Genomic DNA, 11,015 nt, shown 5'->3' on the forward strand with positions numbered 1-11,015 from the left:
GGATTGGTTCGGGACATGTCCAACATGGCCGCCGTTTCTTTGTTTAGGGTTACCAACATGGCGACCGTGACGTCATGTGAAAACCGAGAATAGGTCAGTTGCAGATAGAGCGAGTTTCAATTGAGTGTCGTAAAACCAAAACCAAAGTAATCACTTTGGCCAATCAAAAAGGACGGAGACAATCCAGTAAACCAATCAAAACTCGAAGTAATTACATGTAGCCGACACAAAGCGCGGGAAATTGTGCACGCGCGAGCGACGATTGGTTTTGGTTTCACTTCTGATTGGTTGGAAAACTTAGCGCAAGAAATTTGAACCAATCACTGAGTGAAGTAATCATAAACCAAAGTAAATGTCTAATTACTTTCGACACTCTATTGAAAACCGCTCTATTTGAAGTAGTAATCGGAATGTCTTAGGTTCGACCCCTGCAAACGATAACTCGGATTTTTCCAAAGTGTCTCCAGGTCATCATTGATAAATGCATTTTCCTAACAAACAATTTGCGAGTCTGCAGGTCTTCGTTTTGATGGTTTCGCTTTTCTTATTTCACAGAAGTGGACGTGAAGAGTTTGACCAGCAACGCAGCATTAAATCAAGGTTATCGCTCAAGTGTTGCTGGAGATCTTGATAAAGCTTAAAAATCAGGAGAAAATAATGGCTTAAAGAAAACAATGATGTAGATACGAATTTTTTACTTCTTCACGTTGTTGTCAAACGTAAGCTGCATGACAAGCGTCGTTATCACTACCCATATTCTCCTCACTGTATTCTGTAAATAGTCGTGAGTAGTTTTGGCAAAAGACCTTTTATCACCGTGCTATATAGTGTGTCTTAAACTTCAAAACCAGCTTTTCATATCAAATCCTATATTCACCTCACTTCCATACGTTTGTTTCTTATTTTACTGGTTATGAAACGTTAGCGCAAAGGTTGAGTGGTTATCTATTTTGAACTCAGATCTTGCATGATCCAGTTTAGTCGTCGTACAGAATTTAGTCAGTCCCGTGCCCAGAGTCCTCGGGCTCTTTGGACAGCGGGTGGTCTCTCGGCGTCCGCCAAAGGAGAAAAGAGCCCAAGGACTTTAGACGTAAGATGGTGAACACAAGAGTAAATTAGATAAGAGTGTTGATCTATCACCTTGCGATCTTGCCCCAGCAGAGTCACAAATGGATTTATTTTTAGATACACTTTGCGCGCGATACAAACAAAGGGCCGCTAATTTTAACCAATCGGAAGACGCCTTGTCACGCGTGTCTGCTTCTGCTTTGTTTTTTCAGGGACATGACAACTGGTTTTCGCGGGAACGGGTATTGTAAAAATAGATTCATTTGTGACTGCTGCGGAGCCTACCCATGCCTTAAGAACATTCTTATCTAATTCACTCTTGGTTAACACCAACCCCGAGTTGGAGGAATAAAGCAAAGAAGATTTCAATGGTGTTTAACGTAGTTAAGGACACTCAAACCAGTTTCAAGACTTTCAACAAGCAGTAAAAAGGTAAAGGTAAAGAGAAGTCACTTTATTTAACGTCGGCAGTTCCTTCAGCTACGAAGCTGAAGGTGTAAGGATTGAATCCACCGAACTGTTTCACGTAACGGCAAAGTTGTGGTACCATATGACACACCAATAATTCCTTAACAAGTTGCAATCATAGACATGACGTAATGGGTTACTATGGCAACAAAAGATCCATCTTAAAACACCCAATATTTTGTATTTAAACGCTTATATCTCAAAAACGAACTCGGAGACCCCTAATTTTTATTGCTGCAAAGTGATTAACAAGCTAAGATAAAACTCTATTCAAAGTTAAAATTCTCTGGAACGGATTCAGAACCACCTTAAAATTTTCCAGTTGTGAAAGCAGCTGTGAATCTGCTCCAGAGAAATTTTCAACTTTGCACAGAGAGTCTCATCTTATCACCCTGCTAATCACTTTGCAGCAATACAAAGTAGGGGTCACCTCGTTCGTTTTTGAGATATAAGCGTTTAAATCCAAAATAAAGGGCGTTTTTAGGTGTCTCTTGTGTTGCGTTGGTAACCAATTACGTCGCATAGATGAGTGCATCTTGATAAGCAGTTCTTGGTGTTTCGTTTGGTACCGTGAGATTTACGTGAAACAGAGTTACAGAGTTAATTCTTATAAGGCATTCCCTCCAAATTGTTGAAACTGGTTTGATCCACGTTAGGCGGTAAACTACAATCAGTGGCAAAAGTAGTATATGCTTACGTAAGGATGGGGCTGAAAACCTCTCAGACGTCATAAACTAAACATAACTGTCAAAATTCCACTCAAAGCTTCAAAATAGAAGTCCACCCTCCCTACACCCAATCTTGGGAGGTGGGGACAATTATTCCAACTAAGTTTGTAAGTAAGAAAACCAACTTAAAATGTGAGTTTCCCAAGACTTTTGCCACTGATTGATTTGCCGCTGATTGAACCTTTTAAAAACAGTTTTTGAAAGTAAAATGTGGATACTTTTCAGTCATGAGTAATGAAACCTCTACTGTAATCTGGACAATCTGATCAGTTTTGCACTCATATAATCGTGTGGGGGGACAAAAAATTACCCAGTGCAACGAAGTAGACATTTTTCTGTTATTTCAATGAGTTTGCGTGACTGCTATAAATCTATAAACTAGACAAAATCTTAGGTAGCTAAAAACAGCAAGACTGATATGACGTATTTAACGTGTTGTAACGTCTTTGTTAACCGTAGTCATTCCTTGTAAAACCCTGATGAAGAAAGGCAGTGCTTTTCGAAAGATGAACAAAAGCCTTTTTCTAATATATTCCTTAACCGTTAAATCAGCCTCTTTTTAGCTTTTTATAATATTTAAATCCCTGATAAGTTCCTTCACCAGGATCTGGTGCTTCTGTTTTGTTATGCTCGTCCTTACTAAGAAAGTTATAAATTCATTGGTGTTGAGCACCCTAGAAACACTGTAAATGAAATTAGTTCACTTTTTTTTTTTTTTTTGAGAAGTTTCTTTTTTTTCATAAGTGAATCCAATAAATTCAATTCAGGAATTTTTTTTGTTGCGTCTTCACTATTTTGTCCTCACGTATTTCGTGTTTTCAAAGGGGACTTTGTCACAACTTTGCTAGGACCGTCTTTCTGGAAAAACAGTCCCTGGTAACACCCGTTGTTCTGGGTTTACCTGCTGCGCTTAAAGATTCAATAGGCCGTTTTCGAAATATTAAGTAATGGTCCGGCTAAGAAGCAGGCAGAAAAACAATAGCCCGCGGCAACAGCGTCGGTTAGTTAAAATGTGCCAACATTTTTAATCAAATTAAGTTCGGCTGTTCCCATTGGTGTAAGCAGCTAAAAGCGCGAAATTTGAATTTCAATGAAAAATGTAATCGACTTGCCGTCTAAAAAATTAGATTCTGTTTCGTAGAACAAATCATTATGCCTTCAAAAACTATGTTTGTAAATATCGTCAAGATTCTATGCGCCATTTGCCGATTGGCGAATGGCGCATAGAACAATGCCCAAATTTGGCCGAGAGACAGAGATCAAGGGCATGGGGAAGAAGAAATCCAAAAAAGGCTTTTTTTTCATTTTTTTCTCATCTTTTTTCGACATTTTCCGATATTAGCCAATCAGATGCCTCGATTGGAGCAGCAGCTTCTAAGTACTTTTGCCGCTGGGCTGCCTGCTTCTTAGCCGGACCATTACTTAAATATTTAGCTTGATAGTGAGAGTGAGGACAAAAACAATAGACGCAATTTGGAAAGAATGTCAAAAATATTTACATATCGTCCACTTTCGTTTCTCTTTCTCCGCACTGCCTCGTTGTCAAGCTGAATTTTAATACGCAAGCTGCTTTATGGGATACGGCATTTCAATGTTCTCCCCAGTCCCGCGCAAATACGTCACAAAACGTACGCGTATGTAACTAATAGCTTTTGGTTTTGATCATGCATACTTGATGTAAGGTAAAAGCTTTTGTTAGTGAGCATACTCTCACTCAAATCTTAATTCCGAGTTTAATGCGACTCAACCCTCAACAAAGGGAAGGTCAGGTACATTCAGAGAAAAGAAATAATCACTTGTGCCTACCAAAAGCGATATTTTAACATGGCTTCGTGATTGGTGGTGACGTCAGGGAAGAAGCCCGACATTATAGCAAACTACGACGATATAAACAAAACAGCCCCAGTTCAATAGATCGTTACGAAAAGAGGTCCAACTGACTTAAAACAAGGACACAACAGAGCCAGAAATTAACACTTGCTCACTGTGCAGTTTATCTGAGCCGTGTTCTTCAGGTCGTAGGTTAAATTCCTCCTAGATTCTTCGCTTTTTTTCAGTTACCCCTTCTTTTGTTCCTAAGCAACTAATTTACCTCGTTTTCACTAGCGCACTACACCTTAAAACATCAGCGCATTCATTTGACACCTAAAAAGCCAACTTAGTTCTTCTAGCTCAATAGGCAGTTTGTCTGCGTTGTGTTGTTGAGGTCGTAGGTTCAATTCCTGCAGGTTTCTTTTTTTCAGGTATCTCTTCTTCCGTTGCTAAGAAACTACAATACTAGACATATTTAGTTGGAACACTCAGCGAATGGTCAGAATCATCGTGTTACAAGATCGTAGCTTATACCACATCCCCCTTCCCCCATTCAGGAAGGGGGGAACGGCGATTTGAGCAAGTTTTGAAAGCTAAAAACTTCAATCGATGCTGTATTTTGCCTGTAGGACTGGGTGGCTCCACACATAGGAAATTCGGCCTGGCCTTTAGTAATTTTTTGTCAAAGAAACGGTATAATGTAAATAAGAGAGTAACGAGATTTATATTTGCGATTACCTGTCCTCTTACTAACCACTTAAGTCAAACTCTACATCTCTATGCAATAAGCGCATTCAAAATTTCCTCATATTATTGTATAAAAGTAGTTAAAGAAAGAAAAGGCTTGTCCATAGGAAAAATACGTTTTCTCTCCCGTTCTCTTCTTATGCATGATCTTCGTGGAACTTACATTCTGTCCCTCAGTAAACCTAGAACAACCAGTTATGGTCTTAGTTCTTTTTCTTACGTCTTAACTAAGTACATTGCGAAATGCGCTACCTGATTTTTCCCGTACCACTGAGTTTACTGGTTTTAAACTAATCCAGGGCCGGATTTTGTACAGCGGCTTTTCGTTTTGATTAATATAGCTTTAAATATTATTTAATATTTAGTTATGTATCTGTATATATTATGTATGTTAGCTGTAATGTGTCGAAAATGTTATTCAGAAATTCGAGATGAAATAAAGTTTTATGCATGCATGTTACCTTCGGCAGGGCGCATGCGTGCACTTTGTAATCTGCGACTCCAGTGCTTACCATATGACAGATAAAATGACTTTTCTCTTGAATATATAAGCCATCGAAATCTTACGTTAAATTGTAATTACAAGGGAGGTTTGGAGCTGTGAGTAGGCGTGGGATTTGTCTCATATGGTTTAGGGCCCGACATATCCCTCCCTCAATGCCGTACCGGGAGGCGAGGTCGGTAGCAGAAAGCAGCGAAGGGCCAACTGCGTCCAAAAGCGATAGCACGTGTCGAAATCCCGGGATGACTCGTTTGGTACGACGCTCCAGCGCCACCTCTGGAGGTACTGCATATTTTTCTCGTCTCGTCTTCAAACATTCCGTCAGCGCATGCGTGCGTAAATGTTCAGCCTCTCCGATACCTACAATACTAGACATATTTAGTTGGAACACTTAGCGAATGGTCAGAATCATCGTGTTACAAGATCGTAGCTTATACCACATCCCCCTTCCCCCAATTCAATGTTGTGTGAGAATTTTTCGGGTGACTACTAGTAGTTGTGGAAATCAACATTGGAGGAAGGGGGAAACGGGGATGGGTGTTCCAACAAATGTGACGAATATTGTAGTTTATTCTCGGTTTGAAGAAAACATTATACCTTTAAATATCAGTGGATTCATTTAAAATCGAAAAACGCAACTTAGTTCTTGTAGCTCAATAAGTAGTTTATGTGCGCCGTGTTGTGAAGGTCGTAGGTTCGAGTCCTGCTATATTCTTCGCTTTTTTTCAGTTATCCCATCTTTCGTTGCTAAGCAACTAATTTCCTTCGTTTTCGCTAGCGCATTATACCTTTAAGAATTAGTAGATTCATTTAAAATCGATAAACGCAACTTAGTTCATATAGCTCAATGAGTTGGTTGTGTGCGCCGTGTTGTAAAGGTCGTAGGTTCGAGTCCAGCTATATTCTTCGCTTTTTTTCAGTTATCCCATCTTTCGTTGCTAAGGAACTAATTTCCTTCGTTTTCGCTAGCGCATTATACCTTTAAGAATCAGTACATTCATTTAAAATCGAACAACGCAACTTAGTTCATGTAGCTCAATGAATAGTTTATGTGCGCCGTGTTGTGAAGGTCGTAGGTTCGATTCCTGCTATATTCTTCGCTTTTTTTCAGTTATCCCATCTTTCGTTGCTAAGCAACTAATTTCCTTCGTTTTCGCTAGCGCATTATACCTTTAAGAATTAGTAGATTCATTTAAAATCGATAAACGCAACTTAGTTCATATAGCTCAATGAGTTGGTTGTGTGCGCCGTGTTGTAAAGGTCGTAGGTTCGAGTCCAGCTATATTCTTCGCTTTTTTTCAGTTATCCCATCTTTCGTTGCTAAGGAACTAATTTCCTTCGTTTTCGCTAGCGCATTATACCTTTAAGAATCAGTACATTCATTTAAAATCGAAAAACGTAACTTATTTCTTGTAGCTCAATGAGCAGTTTATGTGCGCCGTGTTGTAAAGGTCGTAGGTTCGAGTCCAGCTATATTCTTCGCTTTTTTTCAGTTATCCCATCTTTCGTTGCTAAGGAACTAATTTCCTTCCTTTTCGCTAGCGCATTATACCTTTAAGAATAATTACATTCATTTAAAATCGATAAACGCAACTTAGTTCATATAGCTCAATGAGTTGGTTGTGTGCGCCGTGTTGTAAAGGTCGTAGGTTCGATTCCTGCTATATTCTTCGCTTTTTTTCAGTTATCCCATCTTTCGTTGCTAAGGAACTAATTTCCTTCGTTTTCGATAGCGCATTATACCTTTAAGAATCAGTACATTCATTTAAAATCGAACAACGCAACTTAGTTCATGTAGCTCAATGAATAGTTTATGTGCGCCGTGTTGTGAAGGTCGTAGGTTCGATTGCTGCTATATTCTTCGCTTTTTTTCAGTTATCCCATCTTTCGTTGCTAAGGAACTAATTTCCCTCGTTTTCGCTAGCGCATTATACCTTTAAGAATCAGTACGTTCATTTAAAATCGAAAAACGCAACTTAGTTCTTGTAGCTCAATGAGTAGTTTATGTGCGTCGTGTTGTGAAGGTCGTAAGTTCGAGTCCTGCTATATTCTTCGCTTTTTTTCAAATATCCCATGTTTCGTTGCTAAGGAACTAATTTCCCTCGTTTTGGATAGCGCATTATACCTTTAAGAATCAGTACATTCATTTAAAATCGAAAAGCGCAACTTAGTTCTTGTAGCTCAATGAGTAGTTTATGTGCGCCTTGTTGTGAAGGTCGTAGGTTCAACTCCTGCTATATTCTTCGCTTTTTTTTAGTTATCTCATCTTTCGTTGCTAAGGAACTAATTTCCCTCGTTTTCGCTAGCGCATTATACCTTTAAGAATCAGTACATTCATTTAAAATCGAAAAACGCAACTTAGTTCTTGTAGCTCAATGAGTAGTTTATCTGCGCCGTGTTGTGAAGGTCGTAGGTTCAACTCCTGCTATATTCTTCGCTTTTTTTCAGTTATCCCATCTTTCGTTGCTAAGGAACTAATTTTCCTCCTTTTCGATAGCGCATTATACCTTTAAGAATCAGTACATTCATTTAAAATCGAAAAACGCATCTTACTTCTTGTAGCTCAATGAGTAGTTTATGTGCGTCGTGTTGTGAAGGTCGTAAGTTCGAGTCCTGGTATATTCTTCGCTTTTTTTCAGTTATCCCATGTTTCGTTGCTAAGGAACTCATTTCCCTCGTTTTCGATAGCGCATTATACCTTTAAGAATCAGTACATTCATTTAAAATCGAAAAGCGCAACTTGGTTCTTGTAGCTTAATGAGTAGTTTATGTGCGCCTTGTTGTGAAGGTCGTAGGTTCGATTCCTGCTATATTCTTCGCTTTTTTTCAGTTATCCTATCTTTCGTTGCTAAGGAACTAATTTCCCTCGTTTTCGCTAGCGCATTATCGAACAACGCAACTTAGTTCATGTAGCTCAATGAATAGTTTATGTGCGCCGTGTTGTGAAGGTCGTAGGTTCGATTCCTGCTATATTCTTCGCTTTTTTTCAGTTATCCCATCTTTCGTTGCTAAGGAACTAATTTCCCTCGTTTTCGCTAGCGCATTATACCTTTAAGAATCAGTAGATTCATTTAAAATCGAAAAACGCAACTTAGTTCTTGTAGCTCAAAGAGTAGTTTATGTGCGCCTTGTTCTGAAGGTCGTAGGTTCGATTCCTGCTATATTCTTCGCTATTTTTAAGTTATCCCATCTTTCGTTGCTAAGGAACTAATTTCCTTCGTTTTCGATAGCGCATTATACCTTTAAGAATCAGTACATTCATTTAAAATCGAACAACGGAACTTAGTTCCTGTAGCTCAATGAGTAGTTTATGTGTGCCGTGTTGTGAAGGTCGTAGGTTCGATTCCTGCTATATTCTTCGCTTTTTTTCAGTTATCCCATCTTTCGTTGTTAAGGAACTAATTTCCCTCGTTTTCGCTAGCGCATTATACCTTTAAGAATCAGTACATTCATTTAAAATCGAAAAACGCAACTTAGTTCATGTAGCTCAATGAGTAGTTTATGTGCGCCTTGTTGTGAAGGTCGTAGGTTCAACTCCTGCTATATTCTTCGCTTTTTTTCAGTTATCGCATCTTATGTTGCTAAGGAACTAATTTCCCTCGTTGTCGCTAGCGCATTATACCTTTAAGAATCAGTACATTCATTTAAAATCGAAAAACGCAACTTAGTTCTTGTAGCTCAATGAGTAGTTTATGAGCGCCTTGCTGTGAAGGTCGTACGTTCAACTCCTGCTATATTCTTCGCTTTTTTTCAGTTATCCCATCTTTCGTTGCTAAGGAACTAATTTTCCTCCTTTTCGATAGGGCATTATACCTTTAAGAATCAGTACATTCATTTAAAATCGAAAAGCGCAACTTAGTTCTTGTAGCTTAATGAGTAGTTTATGTGCGCCTTGTTGTGAAGGTCGTAGGTTCGATTCCTGCTATATTCTTCGCTTTTTTTCAGTTATCCTATCTTTCGTTGCTAAGGAACTAATTTCCCTCGTTTTTGATAGCGCATTATACCTTTAAGAATCAGTACATTCATTTAAAATCGAACAACGCAACTTAGTTCATGTAGCTCAATGAATAGTTTATGTGCGCCGTGTTGTGAAGGTCGTAGGTTCGATTCCTGCTATATTCTTTGCTCTTTTTCAGTTATCCCATCTTTCCTTGCTAAGGAATTAATTTCCCTCGTTTTCGCTAGAGCATTATACCTTTAAGAATCAGTACATTCATTTAAAATCTATAAACGCAACTTAGTTCATGTAGCTCAATGAGTTGGTTGTGTGCACCGTGTTCCAAAGGTCGTAGGTTCGATTCCTGCTATATTCTTCGCTTTTTTTCAGTTATCCCATCTTTCGTTGCTAAGGAACTAATTTCCTTTGTTTTCGATAGCGCATTATACCTTTAAGAATCAGTACATTCATTTAAAATCGAAAAACGCAACTTAGTTCTTGTAGCTCAATGAGTAGTTTATGTGCGCCTTGTTGTGAAGGTCGTAGGTTCAACTCCTGCTATATTCTTCGCTTTTTTTCAGTTATCCCATCTTTCGTTGTTAAGGAACTAATTTCCCTCGTTTTCGCTAGCGCATTATACCTTTAAGAATCAGTACATTCATTTAAAATCGATAAACGCAACTTAGTTCATGTAGCTCAATGAGTTGGTTGTGTGCGCCGTGTTCCAAAGGTCGTAGGTTCGATTCCTGCTATATTCTTCGCTTTTTTTCAGTTATCCATCTTTCGTTGCTAAGGAACTAATTTCCTTTGTTTTCGATAGCGCATTATACCTTTAAGAATCAGTACATTCATTTAAAATCGAAAAACGCAACTTAGTTCTTGTAGCTCAATGAGTAGTTTATGTGCGCCTTGTTGTGAAGGTCGTAGGTTCAACTCCTGCTATATTCTTCGCTTTTTTTCAGTTATCGCATCTTATGTTGCTAAGGAACTAATTTCCCTCGTTGTCGCTAGCGCATTATACCTTTAAGAATCAGTACATTCATTTAAAATCGAAAAACGCAACTTAGTTCTTGTAGCTCAATGAGTAGTTTATGAGCGCCTTGCTGTGAAGGTCGTACGTTCAACTCCTGCTATATTCTTCGCTTTTTTTCAGTTATCCCATCTTTCGTTGCTAAGGAACTAATTTTCCTCCTTTTCGATAGGGCATTATACCTTTAAGAATCAGTACATTCATTTAAAATCGAAAAGCGCAACTTAGTTCTTGTAGCTTAATGAGTAGTTTATGTGCGCCTTGTTGTGAAGGTCGTAGGTTCGATTCCTGCTATATTCTTCGCTTTTTTTCAGTTATCCTATCTTTCGTTGCTAAGGAACTAATTTCCCTCGTTTTTGATAGCGCATTATACCTTTAAGAATCAGTACATTCATTTAAAATCGAACAACGCAACTTAGTTCATGTAGCTCAATGAATAGTTTATGTGCGCCGTGTTGTGAAGGTCGTAGGTTCGATTCCTGCTATATTCTTTGCTCTTTTTCAGTTATCCCATCTTTCCTTGCTAAGGAATTAATTTCCCTCGTTTTCGCTAGAGCATTATACCTTTAAGAATCAGTACATTCATTTAAAATCTATAAACGCAACTTAGTTCATGTAGCTCAATGAGTTGGTTGTGTGCACCGTGTTCCAAAGGTCGTAGGTTCGATTCCTGCTATATTCTTCGCTTTTTTTCAGTTATCCATCTTTCGTTGCTAAGGAACT

At 38.6% G+C, this 11,015-nt stretch overlaps 1 protein-coding gene across 1 annotated transcript in view; it reads left to right on the top strand.

Annotated features, from left to right (window-relative positions):
* Positions 1–2,439, top strand: part of LOC137973144 (patched domain-containing protein 3-like) — a 29,153-nt gene extending 26,714 nt beyond the window's left edge. The window contains exon 23 of the mRNA XM_068819897.1: positions 556–2,439. Within this exon, the coding sequence (XP_068675998.1) occupies positions 556–641 (86 nt within the window). The 3' untranslated portion in view covers positions 642–2,439. The remainder of the gene's footprint in view (positions 1–555) is intronic.
* The last annotated feature ends 8,576 nt before the right edge of the window (positions 2,440–11,015 follow it).

This window comes from Montipora foliosa, chromosome 10 (genome assembly GCF_036669935.1).
Source record: "Montipora foliosa isolate CH-2021 chromosome 10, ASM3666993v2, whole genome shotgun sequence".
Lineage (NCBI taxonomy): Eukaryota > Metazoa > Cnidaria > Anthozoa > Scleractinia > Acroporidae > Montipora > Montipora foliosa.